The 14,019-nt window shown below is 35.2% G+C and overlaps 1 protein-coding gene across 4 annotated transcripts in view; it reads right to left on the bottom strand.

The window, feature by feature from the left end:
• Positions 1–4,275: 4,275 nt before the first annotated feature.
• LOC5579522 (protein Wnt-5) overlaps positions 4,276–14,019 on the bottom strand; it is a 158,458-nt gene continuing 148,714 nt past the window's right edge. For all 4 annotated transcript variants that reach the window (XM_021844490.1, XM_021844491.1, XM_021844493.1 and 1 more), the window contains exons 6-10: positions 11,676–11,925; positions 11,424–11,603; positions 11,263–11,365; positions 9,696–9,863; positions 4,276–6,491 (exon numbers count right to left, since the gene is read on the bottom strand). In XM_021844490.1, the coding sequence (XP_021700182.1) occupies positions 6,304–6,491; positions 9,696–9,863; positions 11,263–11,365; positions 11,424–11,603; positions 11,676–11,925 (889 nt within the window). In that variant the 3' untranslated portion in view covers positions 4,276–6,303. The remainder of the gene's footprint in view (positions 6,492–9,695; positions 9,864–11,262; positions 11,366–11,423; positions 11,604–11,675; positions 11,926–14,019) is intronic.

The following is a 14,019-nucleotide window of genomic DNA, read 5'->3' as shown; positions in this document are numbered from 1 at the left end:
AATACGTAATACAGAAATGCTTCATAGAATTTATCGTTTTCGTTGAATCGCTCATTAATTCATGCATGGTTTCTTCAAAGAAATGTCGGGAGTCGTAATCTTGATTCCGTAATCTTGATCTAGTTACACTAATAGAAAGTATCCTTCTGTGAATACTATATTTGATCCAACTTCTCTATACGCTAATAATTATTATCGACTTGAAGTAATGGAAACATTTTGGGATCTACATATTTGCCAATGAATTAAATTTTAGCGGTTTAAAAAAAAAAAAATAAAAGATTTCACATGTATACCAAATTCTTTTTAAAATATACATTACAAACTAAAATACTAATATAAATACTTATATATAATATACAAGACACAAACGGTGATCTTCTTCAAAGCATCTTTCTAAAACATTGAAACGGTTGGAAATCTACTAAAGAAAGATTATTTGCGTAAATGCTAACTTTTCTGGCAATATCTTGAAATTTTGGAAGTATAATACAAATTTCACAATTTGGTAGTCAACTAGATCTACTACCTCTAGTAGATCATATTGGATATTCCCTTCTTCATTGTAAAACAGTGTAGTAGAATTGAATTAAAACTAATTACGTTTTGATTTTCAAGTAACTTTTAGTCACTTTTTCGAGAATCGGAAGTCACTATTTAGTCACTTATTTCTCAAATCTGGTCACTAAAATTACTTTTTTCGACAATACTTTTTGCTACCAGCCCTGTAATCTTATAGAGGAGGTTTTTTTTCTTCATTCTGACATGTTCTTTAACTTGGTTACGCTGTGTAATTAATTAATTGGGACAAAAATCCAAAATCACTTCCTTAAGGGGTTCAAAATACGACCATTACCCTACCGGTCATCGTCATCAAACCACACAAAAAATGATAAAAATAAGAAATACCTACGTAGGCTAAAATGAGAAAATTCGCGTTAGTGATTTTCAGTAAGAATATTCAGTAATTATAGACAAACAGACGTAACACTTAGAACAATTCCCTTTAAAATCCATCGTTAAGGTGAAACAGCTTGGAATCATAATTCTATAATGTACCAAAACTTTGTAGGCACAAATCTCGCGAAAGAAGCATCAAACTACAGTGCAATTTCTATTTTAGCTTTGTGCACTGACTTTGTACGTTCATTATTTCAGCAGATTTGTGCCTTTGAAATCATGAGTAGGGGCACAAGCCGGCCATTGTACCTGTCATGTTTGGATTCCGAGATGTTTCACCTTCATAAATGATTATCTGGTTGCCATGTTGCACGAATAACGATTCTGTGCAACAAGGCCTGAAGATGGCGCTAGTTAGAAACGTCAAACACGAAGGAAAACGATGCACAAGCCGCTGGTTTTTGAAGTATGAAAGCTAAGAAATTTGAAATGATCGTTTTAGCTGATTACGCTCATTCTTAAAACCACCATAGAATTTCAGATCAAATTACAATGTTTATAGTACAGCCCACCACATCACTGGTACATTCGACAGAAATTATTTCCATCAATCAGATTTCGAACATGTCTGTGGTAAAATCAAGCGATGATTTTAAACAATTTATATTTTTTTAACAAACGTTTCAATAGGTGAAAACTATAGTATAAGTCTATGGGCCATTTGGTTTTTTTTTGTTACAGATTCTCTGTACCACTAGGGCGGTTCAAAATTCAAAAATGTTTGAGAATCCAATCTCCCATATGCTCCTTACTATCTTTACCATAAAAATACTGTTCTGTGAAATTTTCAGCTTTCTAAGTGATGATTTAAAGATTTCGCAAAAACCTTAATTCTTATAAGCTCATGAATATAAGAAAGAAAAGCACCATTCAAGCATTGGAAATTTTCTATCGAAAAATTGTGATTGACACTTTTTACGAGGAGGATCATTCCGATCAATGTTACCCCATTGTCTAATATACGGAGTAACTCATTCAGTTACAAGCTTTTTGATAAATTTTATAACAATTCACAACAAAGCATGATACTTGATGCAATTGACAGAAAAATGTATGATTTGATGTAAAACAAGCAATTTGAAAATGGAATTATGTCGTAACGAGATAATTTTTAATTACTTACTATTAGTCAACAATTAAATGATGATCATTTAATTATGTGAATGTGTTGATAGTTTGTCAAATCCAAGAGGTTTTTTCATTCTTACCAAATGAAACAATGTAACTCATTTTGTCTTCACCTAGTTAATATTTATCAAAAGGTTACATGATCTGATCAACAACAATATAGATTTTGATTTTGTGTAAATGTTAAAATAATGAAGAATGGTGATCAAGGACACACAATACAATATATTTTGCTTTGTAAATCAAAAACTCAAGTTGAAAGAATTGGATACAAAATTATAGTATCAAATAATCGTTGGTCTAAAAGAAACGAACAAATATCAAATATTGTATTTATTGAAATGCATTAGTATGTATTTAATGTTGTTATAAAGTTGTTAAAAATGACCAAAAAATATATTCAAGAGAAATAAAACACATTATGTTATATTTCTGGTTTAATATGTTCTGTGGAGAACGGAGCCTAACAAAATTATACCATAACATGATATGCATATAATATTCTTAGAGTCCGCGGCTTCAAAGCAAAGCCATGTTGAAGGTGTCTGGGTCCGATTCCCGGTCGGTCAAGGATCTTTTCGTAATGGAAATTTCCTTGACATCCCCGGGCATAGAGTATCATCGTACCTGCCACACGATATACGTATGCGAAAATGGCAAATTTGGCGAAAAAAGCTCTCAGTTAATAAATATGGAAGTGCCCATTGAACACTAAGCTTGAACGTTGAAAAGTTTTCCTACATAGCACTGAATAACAACTTATCAGTTGATATACAAGTAGACTCCATTTTGCTCAAAAAGACTGATACATCTAGTTTTCTTGGTCTAATATTAGATACTAATTTGTCGTGGAAGGCTCATATTGAAAAAGTAATCAAAAAAGTTACCCCTTATGTATTTGCCATGAGAAAAGCTAGGAAATTCATCTCGATGGATACATGTTGGAAGCTGTATAATTCATTTTTGCAATTTCTCATCGTAATAGGCTGTTTTTCATCATGCCAATCTGTCATGGAACGGCCTACTTTCCTGCACTGAAGTATGGAGTACGGGAATAGTCATTACCTAACTGAAACCAGTGCTGTAATGATTCATTACGCAACGCTTTTTCATTACATAACTGTTTTGAGTTGCGTAATGAATCATTACACAACAATTTTTCAGAAATTGTAAAATAAAGGTGAATGCATTCTGATATAATTTCTGATACCCTCAAGCGGTCTTCTACGAAATTGCAAAAAATGTTGTACGTAACTCGTTGCAGAACTCGATTTTTACAGCACTCGTCGTAATTATCCTACTCGGCAAGCCTCGTAGGATAAATTTACGACTCGTGCTGTAAAAATCATCATTCTGCAACTTGTTCCGTAAACTACTATTATCTTGCCGCACTTTACATACATGAGCTGCTTATGGGGATGTGCAGCTAGTATATATTTGAAACCCCTAGAAATAATTCAGAACAAAGTAGTTAAAATTATAAGAAATCTACCTATACACTTTCCTTCAGTCGAGCTTTACAGCGAATCTACTTTGTCTATACGATCACTCTGCAAGTATAACATGATGATTCATTTTTATAAGGTCCGTAACAATTTGATAAAAACAAATGTCGTACTGTTTAATGTTTCAGATGTACACTCACATAATACACGACAGCAAAATTCGATCTTTGTAAACTGTCCTAGGACCCAATATGGCTGGAAAAATCTATTTTATCAGGGAATTATAATGTATAACTCGCTGCCAAATGAAATGAAATCTCTTAATCTTAGGTTGTTTAAGCGTAGTTCAAAACAATATTTGTGTAACATGTAATTTATAGTTAGAACAGCCAACTGAATAATAAGTAGAATCGCTATTAGAGTAGCTGATAACAGTTTGTTATGAACTTTTAGCTACAAATTATATTAATAAATAAAAAAAATAATAATAATAAGAAGAAGAAGACGAAGAAGAATAAGAAGAAGTATTTAAAAAATACCATCCGTGATCATTGTTGTGGAATAAAAAAGGGAGAATAAAATATGTTACTTCCTAATTTGTTTTGGAGCTTACATTTAGAGATTTGAAACAACTGTAGTGAATATTTTACGATTATATGTATGTATTCATATGGAATTTGGGGAAGTTATTAATTTTCACATTTATGGGATTGTGATATCTTTACAATAGAAATAAAGTTGATTGAATTCAATAAGAACATAAACGCCCTGTAGAACGAATATATATTTATTTTTTTGTCTAATTTTACATTGCCTCATCGTTACATTTCAAAAGATATAATACATCTAGATTAGGACAAACATTACAAATTCTACCATGCGTTTAGACTTACTGGAACAATAGAAAAGATTGATGGAAGTTTTCAATAAACAATACAAACGAAATGAAGATTTTCTTGGCTGTTGTCCGAAATTCCACATGTTTGCTCAGATTATGAGTAATCTTAAACAAAAGGTAGGCCCAGTCATTATAAAGATCAATATAAACACTTGAATCAATTCGTGATAGTAAAAAGTGTAATTCTGATTACATATCGCATCGTTTATATATCATTTGCATTCCAATGAACACAGTATGCTTATGAATGATAATGGTTATACTATAGTCTACAACTATAATAAATATTCGTAAAACTATGAAAGATGCAATAAATGTTCTAGTTAACTTAAAAAGTACATTACATTTCATGAAGTTCGTACATTAAATCACCTAGTAATACTGGTTTGAAGCAAGTATTTCACCTAATATATACAGTTTTATTTGAAAACGATCTATTTTATGCAATAATTCCTTTTGTATTACTTGCATTCATCAATAGCATCAGAGACCAAGGGATTTTTGTTGCAAATGGGAACAGAATTTCTCCGTTAAAAATAATCTGAAATATATTTCTTTTAGGTTGGCACAGCTTTCATTGTGAAATTTGAGTTTGTGTCAGAAGGATGATATTTGAGATTTTTCAGAATAGCATATCTACTTCCGTCATTTCTATTCCCCACATTTCAGATTATTCTTTGATTGACAGTAGTTTTTGGCGACCATTGACTTTTCCATACATTTATTTGTACACCAGAATACTGAGCAAACTTTAAAAACCTAATATCTTTGTTTCCTTTTTCCATTAAATTGAATGTATTAGAAAGTAATATAAACTTTTTGGCTCAAACATACAATATAAATTAGGTCACAGAAAAATAGAGGTGACTTTTAATATAAATCTCTAGAAAGAAATGTGTGGACTCGTGTATGGATCATCATAATGAGTTGAAATTTGAATTCTGCCTTGAACATACAACCACAAACAGACATAACAGTTAGAGAAATTATCAATTAAAAACAATGTTTTTAAAACATAGTAGGTACTGCGAACATCAACATCGGATGAGCATGTGGCACACTACTACTACTACTTTTGCTGTATGATGAAATAAATCCGGATGTTATGTCTGTTTGTCTGTGGTGCAACTATATAAACTCTGAAACCAAACCCTTGTACGAGTTCATATGAAATTCAAATTAAACGCCAAATGCGTGAACCATGCCCAGCTGAGAAGTGTTACGTCTATTTGCCTGTGTTTAAATATGCTGATTACTTTTTATCAATTCAATCATTGTCATTGAAAACTATTATTCAGAATGAAATGTGGGGGTTAGATTTGGTGGAAATGATCTATCAACAGATATTCCCATTGCTATTTACAATAAATCTGAGAGCATCTTCATACTCATATGCTTTGAAAGTTTAATGAAAATAACATCAAGGTTTATTATAGTATGGACGACTCAAGATATGTTGAATTAATTAAAAGGATTATTGTTAACCACTCATATCTAGTGTTACTAATATAGCACATGTTAAGCAATCTAATTACTTTGAGATAGCGTTCCTTTTTCTACCCCAAGTAATTCTTCCTAATAGTTCTCTCAATATTTAAATAAATAAATAATACCATTCATACAAACTTACAGTCATTTCTCTTTTACATTCTTAAACTGCTACAGAAGGCATACCTGTGTAATCTTTATCTTTGAATAATAACGAAAATATGCAAATCACAATTCATAAACGGGCTACAGCAGAAGTATATAAAAGAGTTTCTAGTTAAACATCGAAAAAAAAAATGTTTTTTATTTGTACAATATTTTTTATTAAATGTAGGCATGCCTTCATAAAACTTATTTTTTAATCGATTGTCTCCACTCAAATATTTATTTACATGTGTACTCTTCTATATGTCGTGTACATATATCACACTTGACCTGGCAGCACCACTGGAACTTACAGTTGCACCTTTCCTTGACTACGATTTTTTTCGTGTTGTAACCTCGTCCGCAGCACAGAATTGCACAGCCATCTAGCCCGGATGAAGTTTTATTACAGACACGACCATGCGTTCCTGTTGAAATGGGAGAAAGAAAATATTTGTTATTCTGAAATTTGAATAATAATTTTTGTGCTATACAGTAAAAGAGAGTAAAAGTTTCATCATCTAGAATATATCAATATAGGAACCAAAAGAAAACAACAACCGTAATTCTGTGCAAAGGGCGCTTATCTTGGTCGATGTTTGCATAGAGTCCAAGAGATCCCTTATGCATCTCTGGTTGATGATCAGCGACATGCTTAGCTTCACTGGCCAGGCTGAATATGCTTGTAAAAGGCTGGATCATGTGATCCAGAGGATGTGTGGAAATCCCGGTATCTACGGCTTACTCAGATTAAGCTGGAATTGCAGCCCCTGTGGCGTGCCGGTCACGAATTGGCTGCAGAGGGTTAGCGCTGTCAAGGTTGGTTATTATTTATTTATTTATTTATTTAGTTGGTGTTACATCAATTAATTTGATAAAACCTCGTTAACGATGTTACGCCAATTTACTCGGTCCATGGCTGTGTCCCTCCAACTTCGATTTTGGCCCACGCTCTCCAAATCTTGTTGCACCTGATCAAGCCATCTCGCTCGCTGTGCTCCCCGCCTTCTCGTGCCAACCGAATTTGACGCGAATACCATCTTTGCAGGATTGTTGTCCGATAGTCTTGCAACATGTCCTGGCCAGGGCACCTTTCCGGCTTTCGCTACCTTCTGGATACTGGGTTCGCCGTAGAGCCTAGTGAGCTCGTGGTTCATTCTCCGCCGCCACACACCGTTCTCCTGAACAGTGCCAAAGATGGTCCTAAGCACCCTTCGTTCGAACACTCCAAGTGCTTGCAGGTCCTCTTTCAGCATGTCCCATGCTTTATGTGCATAGAGGACCACCGGTCGTATTAGCGTTTTGTACATGGTAATTTTGGTGCGGGGGTGAATCTTTCTCGATCGCAGCTTCTTCTGGAGCCCATAGAAGGCGCGACTTCCACTGATGATGAGTATCCGTATTTCACGACTAACGTTGTTATCGGCCGATAACAAGGATCCGAGGTAGACGAACTCATCAACCACCTCAAAAGTATCCCCATCTATCATAACATTGCTTCCTAGGCGGGCTCTATCGCGCTCGGTTCCGCCTATCAGCATGTACATTGTTTTTGACGCATTCACCACCAGGCCGTTTTTTGTCGTTTCACGTTTCAGGCGGGTGTACAGGTCTGCCACCGTTCCAAATGTTCTACCATCCGCGAAGCAAACAAATTGACTAGATCTTGTGAAAATTGTACCTCGGTTATTGAACCCGGCTCTCCGCCTGACACCTCCTAGCGTGATGTTGAACAGCAGGCACGAAAGTCCATCACCCTGTCGAGGTCCCCGTCGGGATTTGAACGAACTGGAATGTTCGCCCGAAATCTCCACGCTATTCTGCACACCGTCCATAATTGCTCTTATTAGTCTTGTGAGCTTCCCGGCAGTCTTACCATGAACAGAACCGATGTTAAACTTTGGTTTGAACCTTGCAACTTGCGTTGAACCGTAGACACGCTTCGTCTCTGTATCAGTGTACCAAACTCGGTACATTTGTACTTCGGTTCAAACTTTGGTTCAAATATTAAGACAAAGCAGGCAGACAGAGAACGGTTGAAATCCACGCAGATAAATTTCTACGATCATATATGGAACTTCTTGGTACAAATCGCAAGACCCTTGAGGCTTGAATAAATGGTTTATTTATTCAGATCAACCAAAATCAATATTTTAGGTAACATTTAGCGGTAAATTTATGAAAAAAAAAACAAGGATTTTACTATATCATACAACAAGACACGATAAGTAGAAATTGATAAGCGTGGATTTCAACTATTTTCTGTCTGTCCGTTTGTGCCATCGTTCTGACCCTCGCATGAAACCAAAAAATTGCACCAAAATTTGAACCGCGGTTTTAATCAAGGTACAAATGGACCGGTTTTCGAACCGGCGTTCAATCCGATGTTCACTTTACACATGTTTGGGTTTAGGTTCAGGCTCGAGCGTTTCGGTTTGCACACGTGTAAGGTGTTCGTTTGGGAAGACTGCTTCCCGGGAAAGCTGTACTCATCCATGAGCCACTTTAAAATCGATGAACAGGTGATACGTTGGGTCTTGGTATTCACGGCATTACTGGAGATTTCGTCCGTCGTCGAGCGGCCGTTGATGAAACTAGCTTGATAACTTCCCACAAACTCATTTGCTATTGGTGATAGACGACTGAAGATAATCTGGAATAGCACTTTGTAAGTGGCATTCAGGATAGTGATCGCACGATAGTTTTCACATTCAAGTTTATCGCCCTTCTTGTAGATGGGGCATATGACCCCTTGCTTCCACTCCTAAGGCAGCTGTTCCGTTTCCCAGATTCTGACAATCAGCCGGTGCAGACAGGCGACCAATCTCTCCGGGCCCATTTTGATGAGTTCAGCTCCAATACCGTCCTTACCAGCGGCCTTGTTGTTATTGAGCTGGTTGATGGCATCCTAAACTTCCTTCAAAGTGAGAACAGGTTGGTTTCCTTCATCTGACGTAGTCACTTCCTCCGATGTCGTGACCCTATGCGCCTGTGTTCACTGTGCCATTCAGGTGTTCATCGTAGTGCTACTTCCACCTTTCAATCGCCTCACGTCCGTCCGTCAAGATGCTTCCGTCCTTATCCCTACACATTTCGGCTCGCGGCACGAAGCATTTTCGGTATACGTTAAGCTTCTCGTAGAACTTTCGCCTTTCTAGTGAACGATGCAGCTGCTCCATTGCTTCACATTCCGCTTCTTCCAGGCGGCGCTTTTTGCCAAGGTTGGTTCTTTAATATTTAAGTCGGCTAGGAGAAGCAGCTTGCCGAGGCTACAGCAAGTATATGTAGGATTGGCCATCAACTTTACCAAAACGAAGTACAAGGTTGCAGATAGGGTTATCAAGTTGCCTAGTTGGTTTAGTGTTCAGGTAGTGTTTTATGGGGAAGTGTTGGAATTGTTTTGCTTCCGTGAAATGTTTTTCAAGCGTGTAAAATGTCGGCAGAAAGAATGGCGAACATAATTTTCTGCAGGGAACCAGTATACGCATTACAAGAGAACCAGGCAATCCTAAAGGCTCGGAGGAACTGAAGGAGCATTGCCCAAGACTGAGGACGGCTATCAAGGTTGAATATATGTACTGTTTGAACAAACAAGATTCAAGCATAAGCAGGATGAGTTGACAATTATTTACCTGGCCATTTCAGTTGCCTGTTGTGTCGACACCAGTCGGGGCTTTCATCCAGGTATACTAGATCCAGTGGCGTTGGGATTTTGTATCTAGGATCTTTGACCTGCAATCGACCTCGTTTGTTTATTTTCACCTGTGTAGCCTCGTCGTATTTTTCGCGCAGAAAATCACCTGTGGAATATCAAATATTACAGTGAATTTGTAGAAAATTTGTCACTATTTTACAACTTCATGCTTCATCATACTTAAGTAATCAGATTTTGTCAAACTAATTTTGATAAAATCAGTGTTTCTTTTATTTTTTACCTGTTTTTTTTATAAAACAACATATTTCACAGTTCATACAATGCTAAATATCAGTGAAACTTTGGGGCAAAATATCAAAACATCTTCTTCTTTCTGGCATTACGTCCCCACTGGGACAGAGCCTGCTTCTCAGCTTAGTGTTCTTATGAGCACTTCCACAGTTATTAACTAAGAGCTTACTGTGCCAATGACCATTTTTGCATACGTATATCGTGTGGCAGGTACGAAGATACTCTATGCCCTGGGTAGTCGAGAAAATTTCCAACCCGAAAAGATCCTCGACCGGTGGGATTCGAACCCACGACCCTCAGCTTGGTCTTGCTGAATAGCTGCGCGTTTACCGCTACGGCTATCTGGGCTCCCCAAAACATGTTTTACTCAACAAATATCACTATCCAATAAATTTGGAAGCTAAGAATATGGAAAGGATAAAAATAATCATACAACACCATTGAACTTAAATACTTTGGGAATCTACGTCATACACCTGCAGGTAGGCAATTTCTTTTGGAATAAGCATTTTTTCACGAACTAATTATTTGAAAATCGGCTTTTACTACTATTGTTCTGAACACAACTGTACCGCAGGGATGTCAAATATTTTTGTTTGCAGATGACACAGGCTCTCCACTAGAGGACGAAGTTTGCATGTCATTGAGGGCATTCAAGCGAAATGTAATAAATATTCAAGAAAGTCCACTTAGGTATTAACATAAAATTGAATGTTAGTCTTAAGAACAAGCTTTCGATCTTCGAACAAGTATTTAGGCCGATCAAGTTACTGTAGTACAAATTAATTACATAGAATATCCAATGTTGAAAAATTGGAACAAATGTCAAATAAGATTACCAATAATTTTAGGCAAAAATCGTAGCAAACTTTTATTGTCATTATATATTTAGGTTTAGGTTAAAATTTATAAAAAAAGCGTTTTTATAGTTTTTTTTAGCGAAAATAAAAACTATATATGATATAAGCATCATGTTACTTCAAAATACAATGTATTGTTTAATGAATAATGACAAATTTAATACTTATAGAATATTTTTTCCATTTATGAATACATGGCATTTTGAAAAGGAATTGATTTATGTTTCATATAGCTACTATTCTATTTATGTTTGTCTCGTGGTCCATAAGATTTTCATAGAAATTGGCGCAAGTAGTCTTATAAGCATCATCATCAGCAGGGCAATGGATCCGATATTAAATTCGCAATATTCAACTTTAAATGTATATATTTTTAAAGTTATTGAAACTCACCAATTTCCCTCACTGATGTCAACTGCTGCCAACAAGTGATGAGACTGCACGAACCGGAGACACCATGGCACTTGCAAATGATGCGTGACTTTTTAATAACTGCCTGAAATTCGTAATAATTATTAATCGAATGTAACAAGAGTTGTGTGAAAAGATATTACCCTGCGACCGGCTTCGTTATTGTGCAGATTCATCAGAGCACGTGCCTTTGCTGATGCACTAAACTTAACTCCGTTCAGCGTCTTCTCTGGCTTCTTAAACATCTTTTTCAGTTTATCGTATATGTTGAAATGTTTTAAGTTGAACACTTCGGAGTTCGTTATTTCTTTATTTATCCTATCCTGCAATTGAAATAAAATAAAACAAGGAGTTTTAGATACATCTCATGGTGTATAGATGAATGTTTCAAGTACCTGTAGTTCGTTCATTTCTTTGGGATCCAGATTTGAGCTGGAAATTTCTTTGGCGATTTTATCTTGTAGCTTCTGTAGATCCTCTGGACGGAATAAGGTATCAGTTCCGTTCAAGATGTGCTCACTTGTGTCATTTAACGTTTCTAGTAGCCTTTCCACTATTTTGGGGTACTTTGCCGGGATTGACACCAGACCTCGGGTACCACGTTTTCGTTCCTTTTCTTTGATGTCAATGAATGTTTGGGAGAACCTTTGGGCAAGAGAATAAAATACAAATATTTGCTATTAGTGAGGATATCATGCTAAGGAGGTACAAATCATCACGATTTAGTTGAGAGATGGAAAAAGATTTATTGCAAACGTGATTGCAATCATGTCTGGCTTCGAATTATTGTCATGTCCCTCGAGTCACAACGTTTGAGATTTGCAGGGATCGCTTTGAATCGAAGAAAATCAATCATAACTCTGTCCGGTGAACAGGTGCAAGAGCTGATAGGTGTAGCTCAAAAGATTCGTTTGATATGAAACGCACATGTTGTCGATGTATTGAACGAGGAATACAATGGGATCACAAGGATTACAATTGACAAGTCAAGAAGGATATCTTTCAATCGATGAGCGAAGCGACGAATGAAGCAAAGGGGTACTGTAATTGATCAAATTGTGTGCATTTGAATGTGCAAAATGGTAACACAATAGAAAAAACAATAAATTTTATTGTTCTGCGCGAAAATGCATTGAAACCCATTAAATAAAATTATCATCAATTTTATTGTTTTGATCTGGATTTAGTATGTTAAATTTTTCGAAATTTTATTGTAAAAATGACATTTCCATTGGTACAAAACAATAAAACAGAGTGTAAGTGAATAAAGTAAAAATAACGTTTCATTTTATGGTTAACCTGTTGGAAAATATGGTATTGTTACAATAAAATCTATTGTACTTATTTTATTAATATTTTTAGGAGGATCCGATTTTACGAAAATCACGGAAGTCATTTCACAATTTTTTACTAGTGTCACTCTAGCTTTTGTTTCTGGATTTGTCCGGTTTTGTTCTATGATCTTTCACAGAGAATTCTCCATTCTGAGCATTTTTCTGAGATTCTTCAGAAAATTTAAGGAAATATTTTTAGTATTTATTTCGGGGTTTCTTTAGAAGTTTATACAAAAAATACTTTAAGAATTCCATCGAGAACTTTATTGAGATATCTTCAGAAGAATTTTATTAGCGTATTTCAAAGAACCTCCATTTATATTTTTAGTAAATTGAAATTATAAAAAATCCTTGAAAGGTGGTTGGGAAATTTCTATAAAAAATTTTAACCGAATTACAAAAAAAAAGGGTATTATGCAATCCAGGATGTAAAGGAGTTGTTTACTTTATTATTTGTTGGAGGAAATTCTCATCAAATTCCCGGAATAATTTTTGAAGTAATACCTATAGGAATCAATTAAAAAGTACCTACATGAAAAAAATGGAATGCCTGAAATATCATCTTTAAGAAATAATAGATAACTATTGGAAGCTGTCATTAGTGGCCTCGCGAAGCCTTGGCAAATGCTCTGCGATATTTCTTAAAATTGCTGCCGATGCCCTGAAAGTTCATTGTGGGCTTCATGGCCGTGCGGTTAAGGAGTGTATCGAAAAGTAGTCGCAAACATTCAAAACAGTCTCAAAAATATTGGGTTGAACCTAAAAACAATTTTTTGATCAGAAACGCTTTTCAGTGTATTTAAAAATAATGATGCGGTGATATTGTTTCAATAAAGTGTCATTGTGTATGATAATTTTGCAAATTACTAATAGATGTCGATGAAAATCTTGCACACCTCTGAAAAAATTCATATGGTAATAAATGTGTCAAATTTGAAGAAAAAATGGTTTTTGTTTATGCTAATATATTATGTGCCACAATTCTCATGACATAGTGTAGAAAATATTTTGAAAAATACATTAACAAGCATTTGAGAGCAAATACAAACATTGAAAAAACTCGATTTTTAAGGACCTCGCTTTTTGATTTTTTCTTTATTTACGTTTATGGTAATATCGAACGATTGTAACGAAATAAAAAATGTTTTTTGATTGGAAAAGTTTCTTTGCATATTTATGAAGTAACGTAAGCAAAAAATTGTACTCTATATAATTACCGCTATATATGACAGAGCTTCAAAAGTTGATTACACAAAAGTGACTTTCTTAAACCGACCTTTTTGCAATAATTGAGCTTTTTTAGAGCAATAATTTATTTTTTTGAAATCCGTTTTACGTGCTGTGTGAAGTAAACATATTTTCCGATAGAATAAGCTTTTCATCCTATTTTGTTTGATATACATTT

This window comes from Aedes aegypti, chromosome 2 (genome assembly GCF_002204515.2).
Source record: "Aedes aegypti strain LVP_AGWG chromosome 2, AaegL5.0 Primary Assembly, whole genome shotgun sequence".
In the NCBI taxonomy this organism is placed as follows: domain Eukaryota; kingdom Metazoa; phylum Arthropoda; class Insecta; order Diptera; family Culicidae; genus Aedes; species Aedes aegypti.
Note: the sequence above shows the minus strand (reverse complement) of the source record. Positions and strands in the feature narration are given on the sequence as shown.